The sequence below is a fragment of the Dendrobates tinctorius genome, unplaced genomic scaffold (genome assembly GCF_039654945.1).
Source record: "Dendrobates tinctorius isolate UK_male_01 unplaced genomic scaffold, ASM3965494v1 ptg000366l, whole genome shotgun sequence".
Taxonomy (NCBI): Eukaryota; Metazoa; Chordata; class Amphibia; order Anura; family Dendrobatidae; genus Dendrobates; species Dendrobates tinctorius.
The window spans coordinates 993,198-1,007,500 of NW_027362032.1; the positions used below are offsets into that span (position 1 = coordinate 993,198).

Consider the following 14,303-nt stretch of genomic DNA (forward strand, 5'->3'; position numbering starts at 1 on the left):
TTTGTTCTTTACTCAGCGGGTATTGTCGGATCTGTACTGGTACAGCTCCTGGTTTCAACTTAATAGAAACAGGTGTTATTTTTAACAAACCCACATCTGTTTTATCTTTTACCCATAGTGCAGCTGGCATTTGCTCAAGCATCTGCAGTATCTCCTCATCTTGCCCAACCTGTTGTTTTTCCTGTTCTTCTAACCACATCATGGACATCACCGTGGATAGTGCTTCTTCCGATAAAGGGCCTGAAACAGTAATTCCCTTTTTTCCAAATTTAATGATTGCATTGACAGCATTTAAAATATCAGCGCCTATCAAATTCAGGGGGCATTTTTCTGATACTAACAATTGGGCACATAAGTCAGTAGTTTGAGCTATTCGCACATTCATAGGTTCTGTCTCATACAAAGGATGAACCACTCCCTCTGCTCCTATTCCCTGTACCGTTTTCCCTGTCATGAATCGTTGTGGCATATCTTGTTTTCTTATAATAGTACGGCTCGCCCCCGTATCAATTAAACATTTCAATTGCTTCCCATTGGGAAGTTGTAATTGGGTTGTGGCCCTTGGACCATCCCTAGGGGGAACCACTATTACAGAATCATATTGGGGGCTGCCAAGTTCCTAATCTGACAAATTTCCTGCCTCATCAGTTGCTACCAGTGAAACACGAGTCTGCTCTGGGTTAGTTGTTCTATTCCTGAAACAATTCCTTTTGAGGTGCCCTCTCTGGCCACATTCATAGCAAAGCCCTTTCTGTCTGCACTCCTCTGGGTCTATTACCCCATCTCTCCTTTTTCTGTCTCCTCCCGCAGCTCTGTTATGTATGCCTGATGCTTGGACCGCAGTTCTGACAGCATTATTAAAGGCATCAGGAGGTATATTTACCATGACAGGCACTGGCTTCTGCTGTTTTTTTACTTTGCGATTATTAATTTGGGCTTCTATCCCCCGGAATACAGGAAGAGAATTCTCCAAGGTAGCAAATACACATTCAGGTCTTACTTTCATCACTTCAGCTCTCAAGTCCTCTCTTAATCCAGTTATAAACATGCTTTTCAGAAACCTAGCTTCCCTAGGATTTTTCAGGTCATAGTCATGGTCTGTGAACGCTGCTGCACACCTGGCAGGAAACTTGTCAATAGGTTCATCTGGTTCTTGAAATACTTCGGGCAACCCTGAGGTCAACTCTTCTGTTAGCTGCTTGGCTACTACGTGTAACCTTGCTATAAACTGTCGCCCTGATTCTCTAGTTTTCTTATCCTCTGGAACTTCACGTATCGTATTAACATCTGCCGGGACTGCCCTCACCTTCTCAAGCAAAGGCACTCCAGCCGATATTCGACACAGTGGTTCCAGATCATTCCAGGCTGCGTCATAATTATCAGCTACCCCTTCTACTGCTCTATAGAATCCTAAGGGATTCTTGTAGGGATCGGGGAAGCTGGTTGCCATGGCTAACTGTTCAGATCTACTCCATGGCTTATACCACCTAGTGGTATCTACTTTTCCCTCATCCTCTCCGTCATCTGTTGGTCTGCTCGTAGTCTGAGTTATCACAGGGAAGCTGCTGACTGTGGCTTTTCTCTCAGCCCTACTGCAAAAATCACATTCTATCTTCCCTTTCTCCTGTGGCTTATTACACCTATTACAAATCCAAGTAAGGGATCTCATAGCTCTATTTGAATAACCCTGAGTATCCTCACTTTGCTGGTGTTTGTCCTCACATCTCCACTCATTATTTTCCCTAATCAACTTTAGCTTAGCCACCTGTGAACTACCTTGGGAGGGACTGGGTGTCATTTGCAATCTAAAATCATCCCCACTTCCCCCTGAAACCTCCCATCTTCCCTGTCCAGAACTTTATATTGGGGTGGAAAAACTATCTAGGGATTCCCTTGGAAGTGCAGGGTATTGATTTGTAACCGAATATGTAGGAGGAGAAGATTCAAAAGTAAAGGTGCTCTTTTGCCTCCGCATTGGAGATGCAGGAGGAATCATTCTCTCCCCCACATACTGAATAAATGGGGTTCCTGGTGTCTGATAAACCACTGGTATCTGACCAGAACGGAGTCCTGACATGTGCAAATCTGGTGGAGACAAAAATGATGGTGAAGAAAAATAAGGCACAGTACTAGCCGTCGCTGCTTCAGTGGACATAGATTCTATGTCCTTTCCACTAATGATTCTTTCCCTTATAGGGCTACAACTACTTGTAACTTTTGAATCACTGACTGAGACTTCCTCTCTCTCACTCAAAGGGGCGGAGGGAGCCGTGGACACAGACTGTCTTTGTAAAGGAGGGGCTGTTGCTTGTCCCTGCGCTGTTGGATTTCTCCCTCTTCTATTCTGGGCAAACTCACTCTCGTCATTATCATTATCAGTATTAAAATATGGATCATGCTGCTCAGCCGTTCTCATCCAAGCAGCCACTTGTTCCTCATAACCATGCCTCTCGATCCACTTATCATGCTCTTTGCTAAATCGTTTCCATCTCTCAATGTCTAAACACCCATTCTCCGGCATCCCTGCTTGCTTTAAAATTTTTGTAGCATTTTTAACCGCTTTTTGCCCATGTTCCAAGCGCACCAGATCCCTCATTTTATATCTTGGATCTGTGTTTCGTCCTGGCCTGGTAAACTTAGTGCCCATAGCAAAAAGCTATCTGAATCAGAAGCTGTCAAGGTCAGCCACCTCCTATCTTCAGCTCTGTCTGTCTGTTTCAGAAACTGTCAAGGTTGGCTATTCCTATCTTCAGTTCTGACTGTCTATATCGGAAACCGTCACGGTCAGCTACTCCTATCTTCAGTTCCGATATCTAGCAGGATCCCACTGGTCGATTATGATGTCCAGCAGTCCTAGATTATGATGTCCATAATAGATTAAAATCTATTCGAATTTAAGGAATATGATGGAAACTGGGGAAATAAGGCTACTGATAAAAATTATATAGGGAAAGTGCCCGATCAGGAGCTAAAACCTAGCTTTGCAGTAAAAACTCCCTTTTCTCTGGGAGATAAACAAATTTGCAGTGACCAGGTGTGTTTGGAACGATTCCTACATGATACTAATTGGACAAGGAATCATTCATTCCTTTATGGCAATACAACACAGTGCACTGCAAGAGAGGCGGTTCATGTAGATGAAGAAACCAGAGAAGGTCAGTATGGAGATGGAGCAGCTGAAATGTCTATAAGCCTCAATACAGAACCGGAATGCCAACCATTACGATATTATAGGGCAGTTACTACAGATTTAGATGATTCTTGGTGCCTTTATATTGACACTACCCGGTTGGTTTCAATAGCGATAGCTTTCCTTAATGAATTTCAGTTTGAATTACCAAAAGGAGTTTATGTAGTCTGTGGAAGTAATGCATATAGATGGATTCCTAAAGGAGCTGAAGGTGCATGTACACTGGCTAAATTAGAGCCAGCCACCTGGGTATGGAATGAGAATGACTTTCCTTATAAAAATGTTCCTGGTCACATGATAGCGAAACGCAGTGCACCCTCACCCCAGCCACCTAAGCATCTAATGCACACCCCATGGTACCTTAAGACTGGGATGGTTCTTACTGGTCCTTTGGGAGTTATGTTCGGAACTTTAAGAAATGCTCAGATGATAGAAGAATTGGGTGATATTTTTGATAATGTGACAGAGTATCTATTTGATGCCATTAATGTAGAATCTGCCTATATGAGACAGCTCATTGTTATAACTAATCAACATTCTATGGTGCTTGACTATCTTACGGCATCTCAAGGGGGATTCTGTCAGGTAGTGGGACCCGCATGCTGTCACTATATCGATCCATCTGGATTGATGAGAGTTACTCATGACATAGAACAAGCCAGGCTGATCAAGGAAGGAATACGAAAGGTTAATGCCTTAGAAGATTTGCCCTTTCCTGAATGGCTCGCATGGTTAAATCCTTTAAATCTGTTTAAGGGGATAGGCGGATGGATATCAGGAATAATTCATTTTTTTAATTCAAGCAGTTTTTGTAATATTGGTTATTGCTGTAACGATAAGACTATTTGTTCTGCTCATAAGGAAAATTCTTGGTTCTAATTGTAAATGTTTTCCAGGAAAAGGTAGTGCCAAAATTGAGGCCAATTCAGGAATCAATCAGACACAAGTGATGACAACCTTTATAACCACTGTTCAGCGTAAATGTATATTCTGCAACAAGCAAACGTCAGTGGACTTGGCTGATTGTATGCATTGTGGAAAACCGCTGGTTTGAACAAAGATAAAGAGAAGAACTTCAGGAAGAACTACAACGATGAAGATTACATGCATTATGGACTTCAAATGATTAAATGATTAACAATTACTAATGAATAAAGATATAAAATATATATACATATCAATATATCAAAATATATGTTACAATATATTACCATAATTATGAATTTATTATGTCTCGTTAACACGTTACTCACAAAATAGACATAACTTCCCTCAATAAAATCTGTATTCCTCTGAGATAGGGCAATAAGTAGAACAGAGGTAGGGAAAGAAGGTCTGATTTCCAGGTATAACCTGAATGGATACACAGCAGGACTGGTATCCCATGATATACATAGGACAAGCCGTGTATTTTGTGAAGTAGGGTTATCTTGCAGGCCTCGGATAAAGGCAAGGATAGATAGAGGTAGGTAGACAGAATGATAAAAAGAGGGGAGTTGTCAAAGAAATGGTTAATCTTAGTTTCTATAGACCAGAAAAATAACTGAAAAACAACTTGTAACCCATGACACTATTGTAATTGTTATCATCTGTCTACGTGGTTAGAAAATTCTGCCAAGTGGTCAGTTCCAAAATTCTCTCTTTTCTTAGAATAATGTCTAAAATGTCAAGGCCAAGTATTTTGGCCTGTTAGTATTCCCGGATGCAGTTCCACAAATTGTTAAATTGATATCGAGGAAGTGCCATATTCCCGTCATCCCCAATTAGACACATAATATATCATTTTGTCATATCTGTTATATAACTATTGTTTTTGCCAACTATCCACCATTTCGCAATTGTTACATAATATTACGGAAATTGTCTATATTTGTCTATTTCCTCTTTTGTGATCCTATAAAAGAAGTACCCATCTTAATAAAGAGAGAGATTAACTTGAAAGACAAGCCTCCTGTGTCTTTTTTTTTTACGTCTCCATTCCTAGGATCCTAGGTAAGAGAAGCTCTAAATGAGCTTTACCCGAGGTTGGTGATTAGAGAAAAAATCCCGGCGCTGACACACCCCACTCAAAATAAAACAATAGAAAAACCAAACATAAACAAGTTTGGTATCACCGCGTTCAGAATCGCCCGATCTATCAATAAAAAAAGGAACAAACTGATCACTAAACGGCGTAGTGAAAAAAAAAGTCAAAATGCCAGAATTAAGGTTTTTAGGTCGCCGCGACATTGAATTAAAATGCAATAACGGATGATCAAAAGATCGTATCTGCACCAAAATGGGATCAATAAAAACATCAGCTCGGCGCGCAAACAATAAGCCTTCACCCAACCCGAGATCATGAAAAATGGAGACGCTACGGACCTCAGAAAATGGCGCAATATTTTTTTCCCAACAAATTTTGGATTTTTTTTCACCATTTAAATACAAAAGAACTGAGACCTGTTTGGGGTCTATGACCTGTAATGACTTGGAGAATCATAATGGCAGGGCAGTCTCAGCATTTGGTGAATATGGCAAAAAGAAAATCCAAAAAAGTTATGGAGTTACACTTTTTTGCAATTTCATCGCCCTTGGAATTTTTTTCCCCATTTTTGAGTACACGATATGGTAAAACCAATGATGTCGTTCATTGTAAATACACCCCTGTCCTCTGTATCTCCCCTCCTCATTGTAGATTGTAAGCTCTCACCAGCAGGGGCGGCTGATTCTGCTTTAATTATTGTATCAACGTTGCTACTTATGACTTGTGTTTTGAAACTGTTAGGCTGTGTGCACACGCTGCGGATTCTGCTGCGGTGTTCAGTAACATTATTCCCTATGGGAAATGGAAACCGCAGTGCAGATGCTGCAGAATTTTCCGCGTGGATTATCTGCGGTTTCTAAACCGCAGAAAGAATTGACATGTCAATTCTTTCGGCGGATTCCGCAGCGGTTTCCTATCTCATCCATTGTGGAGATGGTAAACCGCAGAGCAAAACCGCAGAGCAATCCGCAGGTAAAACCGCAGGATAATCCGCAGATAAACCGCAGGTATTTTGATCAATCCGCAGCAGATTCCGCAGCATGTGCATGTACCCTAAAACTGTAAAGCGCTGCTGAATATGTTGGTGCTATATAAATAAAGATTATTATTATTCCAAAGCACAACTTGTCCCGCAACAAACAAGCACTAACATGGCCATATTGACGGAAACATAAAAAAGTTATGGCTGTGGGACGAAGGGGAGCGAAAGACAGAAACGCAAAAACGAAAAAGGGCAAGGTCTCTAAGGGGTTAACAAACCCTATTTTTCCTTCCCCAGTCTCCTCCTTAACCCTTTCTCCCCTTTATTCTGCCTCTCTCTTTCATGACTTTACATTTCTCTTTTTGCTGTTGTTTGGTTCTTGTCTGTATTACTGGGTATTTATAATCTGTCGCCCCTTTTTCTTTACCCCATTTATGTAAATAAATCCTTAATAAAAACTACTTTACCATAAAAGGCGCCCGCTGTGCGCCCAAGGACGCGGCTGATCTGTGCGGATTTGGGGCTTTTTTCTCTCTTCTATGTGGAGTGTAATAAAATCGCAGGTGAAAAACTGCAGAAACTTTATTAAGTGCAGAATCAAAGCTTTTCTGTCCTCTAAAAAGCGCATTAAAAACGCGGCTTCACCTCTGCACCAAGAACGCATCAAATAAGGGGGAGAAGATCGTTACTGTAGATGGTGCGGATCCTGCAGAAAACAAAAAACACCGTATTTCTGCAATGTGTGAACACGGCCTTACAGGCACAAGACGTCCGCTGAATTTCCCTCACTACCAGCGCCCCTCTGACAACTCCTCCTGCCGGGGGAGAAAGCAGTGGTAAATGGCCGTGGATTAGGGTGAGGCCAAAATTTGCTGCTCTGTGCCTCTATCTGTGCTTCAAAAGTTGTGAGGTGTGTACAGTTACTTGGTGTAACACTGGTGGATGTGGACCCACTGCACCATCAGCCAGGCTTACCCTAGAGAGGTGTGACTGGGTGTCCACGAGGTCTTCAGTAGAGCTACTGGCGGAGAGGATAGGCTGGACAGCCGGTAGACACCAGGAACTACTCCAGGGTAGTCCCCAAGACTACCTCAGCTGATTGTTGGGTCAGAGACACAAGTGTGAGGTACAACAGGCAAAGAGAAGTGACTAGGAACCAACATCCAGCAGAGAGCGGATGGTGGAGCTGCCTAATATAGGACCTGCCGGCACGGGATAGGCTGGGGAACCTAATCTGTGAAGGACACAGCAGGATTACATTCCTGTAGAGACTGGCCACTCCCCCAAGGCTAAATGGAAGCAACATGCTGAGAAGCTGCAGTGAACATAGTGAGTAGGGAGGCGCTGAGAGGGCATGTGAGGGACCACCATAACACCTGGTTAGGACTCGGAGCCCACTCAGATATTCCTGAGCTGAACCCCGCGCTGCACCTCGGAACAAATGTAATATTCTTCACAGCAAGTGGTAAAGAAATCAGTGACAACTGTAAGATAAAAATGCCCATTACACCCTTAGATGACTTCTCTGATGGGAACAGTGTCTGAAATGGGGTCACATTAGGGGGTTGTATGTTGTCCACACACATCGGGGGCTTTACAATTGGCCCCCACAAGCGAGGACTGCCAAATTAGTGCTCGAAAAGCAAAACAGTGACTCTCCCCATTGGAGCCCGGCCGTGTGCAGTCATTCCTGGCCTCAGGTTTGGGAGAAATTTCTGTGTAAACTGTGGCTCCATTTCACTCTCTATGAAATTGAAAAATTTGATTCTAAAGCATTACACCTCGTACATGTAGCTCCGCTCCTTACACCTCGTACACATGCGGCTCCGCTCCGTACACCTTGTTCACACGGCTCCACTCCGTACACCTCATACTCACTGCTCTGCTCAGTACACCTCGTACACACATGGCTCCACTCCGTACACCTCGTACACACACGGCTCTGCTCCGTACACCTCATACTCACTGCTCTGCTCAGTACACCTTGTACACACAGGGCTCAGCTCCGTACACCTCGTACACACGCGGCTCCACTCCGTACACCTCGTACATGCAGCTCCGCTCCGTACACCTCGTACACACACGGCTCAGCTCCGTACACCTCGTACACACACGGCTCTGCTCCGTACACCTTGTACACACACGGCTCAGCTCCGTACACCTCGTACACACACGGCTCAGCTCCGTACACCTCGTACACACACGGCTCTGCTCCGTACACCTTGTACACACACGGCTCAGCTCCGTACACCTCGTACACACGCGGCTCCGCTCCGTACACCTCGTACATGCAGCTCCGCTCCGTAAACCTCGTACACACACGGCTCAGCTCCGTACACCTCGTACACACGCGGCTCCGCTCCGTACACCTCCGCACAGCAGAGTCTAGTCCTGCAGACACTGAGGCCCCTGATCATGTGACCCCTGACTCCTCCCCTCCTGTGACCTCATCACAGGTCCTGTGCGCACAGAGCAGCCATATATGTAGCGGACCCTCCTGGATCTTCGGCTGTCTGGGCCGGTTCCTCCTGTGAGTCCTATTAACCCTTTCGGTCCCTGTGTTATTCTTTCCTTAGTTTCCCTGTCTCTGTGTTTCGAGTCGTTGTTCTGTTCGAAGACCCAGCCTCCACCCATCTTCTATTCTGTTACTGAGAGAAGGAGGTTGTTGGCCAAAATCTCCATATACAAGACCCCATCCATCCTTCCTTCAATACGTTGCGGTTGTCCTGTCCCCTTAACAGAAAAGCCCCCCCAAAGTATGATGTTTCCCCCACTAGGCCCTGTGTTCTTGGGGTTGTACCCATATATTACATATAGATAGAAGATTCCAGTGCGGAGAAGACGGGAAACCTTCATATAGACGGCCGGTGGGGATGGAGACAGTGACCGACTCTGGCCACATCTGTCTCTAGAGCCACAGTAGAAGATGAAGATGTCGTCCTCATCATGAAGGAGTTATTTCTCATGTCGCGTGTAATGAATATCTCCTGCAGTATTGCTAATGCCGATTCCAGTGTCGGTAATGAGACGAGAATTAGCGTTATGGAAGATGAGTCTATGAGGAACGTGTTCAGCTGCCGACTCCGAGGAAGAAACTGCTTGTTGTCTGTGGCCTAAATATATAGGTTTTATTAGTAGATGTCAGGGAAGAAAACTAAACCCTGTAAGATAATAAATCTCCTCATATGTTTCCCTTATTATCTCCAGTAATTGTATTATTACACAGGATTCTTATGATGTTACATCGGATCATCTTCTTCTCATTCAGGTCTCTACAATATCGGATCCTCTCAGTGAAGATCTTCTACAGAAGAGAATTTTCCTGATTTACCCATCAAGGATGGATATGGACAGAGACAAGATGGCGGAGAGGATGTTACACCTCACCCTAGAGATCCTCTTCCGTCTCACTGGAGAGGTGAGAGATTCTGATGACGTCACATTACATCATTCTTATCTATGGGAATAACAGATGGACAGAACTGGAGAGGTGAGGACTCTGGAAATGTCTGTAGTGAGATTTATTAATGAGTCTCTCCATAACCAGGATTACACAGTGGTGAAGAAGACCTCTAGTGATCGCTGTCAGGACCCTGTGTCTGAGGGATGCGGAAGACCCCTGAGCCCAATCACAGGGCCTCCACCTCACCCCCTGATCCATGAGGACATCAATGACCAGAAGATCCTAGAACTCATCTACAAGATGACTGAGCTGCTGACTGGAGAGGTGACACTGCTGGGAATGCTGGGACATTATACAGTAACACTATGAAGGGATCGGGGGGATGACGGTATCATTGTATGTGTCAGGTTCCTATAAGGTGTCAGGATGTCGCTGTCTATTTCTCCATGGAGGAGTGGGAGTATTTAGAAGGACACAAAGATCTGTACAAGGACGTCATAATGGAGGTTCCCCAGCCCCTCACATCTCCAGGTAATAGACAGGACTAAATACACACGGCCTATAATTATCTGTATGTAGAGAATGAATTCAGTCCCTGTATGTGTTTCCTCCAGATCTATCCAGTAAGAGGACAACACCAGAGAGATGTCCCCGTCCTCTTCTTCCACAGGAATGTAACCAAGAAGATCCCAGTGCTCCTCAGGATCATCAGGTAGATGGAGAGAAGGTGTCAGGAGATCTCCCCTATGATGTGTAGACGGCTGTGAAGGTCTTGTGCTCAGTCTTGTTTTATCCACCAGTATTATATGTTTTATACTTGTGTAATGAGAACGGTGGAGATGGCAGGATTAGAGCTGATCATAGATGGGACTTCTCCATCTGTCTGTGACTCTTACAATATTTGTTTCAGGGTGAAGATCTGACCCATATTAATCCTACAGAGACATATGTGAGGGGTGATGAGCGGTGTAAAGAGGAGATTCCCACATATGACTACCCAGGTGAGTAGTAAGCACTGAATGCAGAGAAGTCACAGATTCCTCTCAGTCACCGGCTGTGGCTGCTTTATCGGTGGTGTAGTCCGGCCGTATTACCATGTCACCATTTTGCCTCTAGACCACAATATTCTCCTCCACCCAAAACTGTTTAAATGACTTTGGGCATCGAAAGCCCTTTTCTATAGAACGTACAACCTGGTGGATCCACCCTACCCCCTGGGATTAGGAGACACTGACCGTTACCTGCCCAGTTCTATAAGCTACAGTCAAATGACGGCGTACGTAGAATGTGCTGACAAGATAGAAAATCACTTGAAGAAAAATCTTATGCTGGGCCTGTAAGAGAAAGCGGAGGGTAATGATGCTGTTGGCTTCCTAGATCCCTGAGATCTTATCGGATGAATCTGCTCTCCCTTCTGTGCTACTGAATGTCTCATGGTCCCTACAAGACCAGGTCCAGTTTTTCTGGCCAAACTTCCCTTTTATGAGCGGCAACAGTAAATGTGCAGTGAGGCCGAGTGTGAATTTCTGTACAATAACAGAGTTTCCCTTTATCCTGACTTTTCAATTTGTGTTAAAACTATCGTATTTTTCGGACTATAAGACACACTGTTTTCCTTCAAAAATATGGAGGAAAATGGGGGGGTGCGTCTTATAGTCCAGATGTACCGGCTCTTGCTGTGGTGGGGAGGTGGGGGAACGGCATCGGCGGAGCAGCGGGTCACACGAGGCTGGAGCCGATGGCTGCGGCTAACTCCTGTTCTTGCTGCTAAAGAGAAATGAATATTCACTGCATTCCACTCCCATGGGCTTGGAGGGCAATGAATATTCATTTCTCTTTAATAATAGTATCTTGATATGATTAGCCCCCAACCCCGGTCCTGGTATGCATGGCCCCATCCTTATAATTGGCCCACACCACCATCCCCATCCACATCCTTGTATGCATGGCCCCTTCAGAAAACATTAAAAAACAAACCATTACACTTACCTAGCCCGCGTTCCCTCACAGCCTCCTGCTCCGGTGCCAACAACTGCTATATGCTTGTAAGCAGCGCATGGCAGGGATGTTACGCGCTGCTCACAAGCAGAGCACAGCTGCCAGGACTGTGCACGCAAAGGGCAGTGAGTATTCTTTGCTCTTCAGTAGCGCTCAGTGTCAGCCACCAGCTTCCTGCTGCTACCTGCGGTCACGTGTGCCGCTACTTAAGAGAAATGAATATTTGTGAATACTCGCTGTTCTCAGCGCTGCTTACAAGCATATAGCAGTTGCTGGCACCGGAGCAGGATGCTGTGTGGGAGCACCGGGTAGGTAAGTGTAATTTTTTTTTTTAATTTTTTCTGTTGGGGCCATGCATACCAGGATAGGAATGTGGGTGGGGGCCACTTATAAGGATGGGCCCCTGCATACCAGGATGAGATGGGGCCCTGCATACCAGGATAGGGATGGGGCCCTGCATACCAGGATAGGGATGGGGCCATGCATACCAGGATAGGGATGATGGGACCATGCATACCAGGATAGGGATGGGGACCCTGCATACCAGGGTAGGGATGGGACCATGCATACCAGGATAGGGATGGGGCCATGCATACCAGGATAGGGATGATGGGACCATGCATACCAGGGTAGGGATGGGACCATGCATACCAGGATAGGGATGGGGACCCTGCATACCAGGGTAGGGATGGGGCCATGCATACCAGGATGGGGATGAGGACATGCATACCAGGGTAAGGATGAGGGGGCCATGTGTATCAGAATGGGGAGGAGGGGGCCATATATACCAGGATAGGGGATATTAAGTACAGAATTGACCACATTTTTTGGTTCAATTTTTTTTCCTAATTTCCTCTAAAACCTAGGTGCGTCTTATGGTCCAAAAAATACAGTAATTTCAAGGAGGATTGTGATAATCTACAGGACAAACATTCCACCTGTGCCATGATAGATCTCTAAGCTGGGCGTGGCTGATGGCTGGAATATACATTTATTCCCGCCTGCAGGAGATGTGTTGGCTCCAGCCCTGGTGTCATGGAGTCACTCCACGTCATAAATTACATTGTTTCTGATCCTAAGGAATTCAGATTACTGCACAATCTCTCCTGAAATGGGGAGCAATATTATTTTCTCTAATCTTCTGGTCAGGATTCATAGTAGCTCCAATGGTCCACCATAAATGAGGGCAACTCTGGTTTAGTGTTCTCCCCTCGTACATATGTTGTTGTTGGGGATGTAACTTTTTTTATTCTATGTCTTTTTTTTTACCTGTTCCTTCTGTATGATAGTTTGATTGTGGTGGGATCGGCCTTCCTGCCTAATGTGAGTCTGTAACTCCCTGATAGTCTTGAAAAAAATCTCTCCATTGCCTCTTCCAAATGCCTAAGATCTAAATTTTAAGTGCCCCTGTCAGCAGGATTGTGCTCAGTAACCTACAGACACTGTCAGGTCAGCGCTGTTATACTGATTACAATGATACCTGGTGATGAAATCTGTCTTGTGGTTGTTGTATAATCTTTATTTGTAGTTTCCAGTTAATGAGATTCTCGTGCTCTGGGGCGGGGCTGTGGGCGGGGCTTTATGTGGTGCTCTGATTACATATTAATCTGTATTGGCTTATGACAGGTCGCTGACCCCTCGCTGACCTGCCCCCATTATTACATATTGATATTATTGTTGATAATGCCTATAATATTGTGGCTACTGTGAGGCTTAGAAAAAAATTACATCCAGCAAAATGTCACCGGCGATGGCGGCGCCTGCACAGTAGCATCTATAAGTAAGAGACAGAGGCTACTGGACAGGGGCCGCTGGTGACATTTTGCTGGATGTAATTTTTTTTCTAAGCCTCACAATAGCCACAATATTATAGGCATTATCACCAATAATATCAATGCTATTATATGCATTATGTAATAATGGGGGCAGGTCAGTGAGGGGTCAGCGACCTGTCATAAGCCAATACAGATGAATATGTAATCAGAGCACCACATAAAGCCCCGCCCACACCCCCACCACAGAGCATGAGAATCTCATTAACGGAAAGCTACAAATAAAGATTTCATCACCAGGTATCAAAGTAAGACCCCTTTCCATAACTAATCCTATAGTTATATGATAAATAAAGATGCAGCCAGAATAAAGTCTTTTATTAGAAATAAAACAAAACACAGGGCAAGTGGGAAGAGTCGGGCAAAGCACCAGAATTGGCGCATCTAATAGATGTGCCTTTTCTGGGCAGCTGCGGGCTGCTATTTTTAGGCTGAGAATACCAGCCCCCAACTGCCAGCTTTAGCAAGGCTGGTTGTCAAAAATGGGGGGGACTCCATGCCATGTATTTAAATTATTTCTTTATATAATTAAAAAAACAGTGTTGGGACCCCTCTATTCTTGATAACCAGCCTTGCTGAAGCTGACAGATGAGGGTTGCAGCCCTCAGTTGTGAGTTTTGCCAGACTGGTTATAGAAAATACAGGGGAACCCACACCGTTTTTTTCATTCATTTATTTAGTTATAATGCAGGCAGTGGGTGAGGAATACTCCCATCATCCGCTCCTGCTGTCACTGTTCTTGGCAGCAGCAGGTGTAGGTTGATGGGAGTAATAGTCCCAAATGCCCGCACCTACTATCATCATTCTCACTTTAATATAACTCTCATAATTCTAACTGCCGGCAGAGCAGGGGCAAATGATGAGAGCGTCTT

The 14,303-nt window shown here is 44.7% G+C and overlaps 2 protein-coding genes across 2 annotated transcripts in view; both read left to right on the top strand.

The window, feature by feature from the left end:
- The first annotated feature begins 9,319 nt into the window (after positions 1–9,319).
- Positions 9,320–9,970, top strand: LOC141075618 (oocyte zinc finger protein XlCOF29-like). Its single transcript, XM_073562724.1, has 2 exons — positions 9,320–9,616; positions 9,746–9,970. Exons 1-2 carry the CDS (start codon positions 9,539–9,541, stop codon positions 9,968–9,970), a joined length of 303 nt encoding a protein of 100 aa, XP_073418825.1. The 5' UTR covers positions 9,320–9,538.
- A 543-nt stretch (positions 9,971–10,513) lies between these two features.
- Positions 10,514–14,303, top strand: part of LOC141075653 (uncharacterized) — an 8,915-nt gene continuing 5,125 nt past the window's right edge. Inside the window, exon 1 of the mRNA XM_073562763.1 lies at positions 10,514–10,602. The gene's annotated coding sequence lies outside the window, so the exon portion shown is untranslated. The remainder of the gene's footprint in view (positions 10,603–14,303) is intronic.

Bases quoted from the DNA above. Each gene is read 5' to 3' on its own strand.
- LOC141075618 (XM_073562724.1), top strand. From the start codon at position 9,539: ATGGATATGGACAGAGACAAGATGGCGGAGAGGATGTTACACCTCACC. The intron at 9,617-9,745 runs GTGAGAGATTCT...CTCCATAACCAG, and splicing joins TCTTCCGTCTCACTGGAGAG to GATTACACAGTGGTGAAGAA.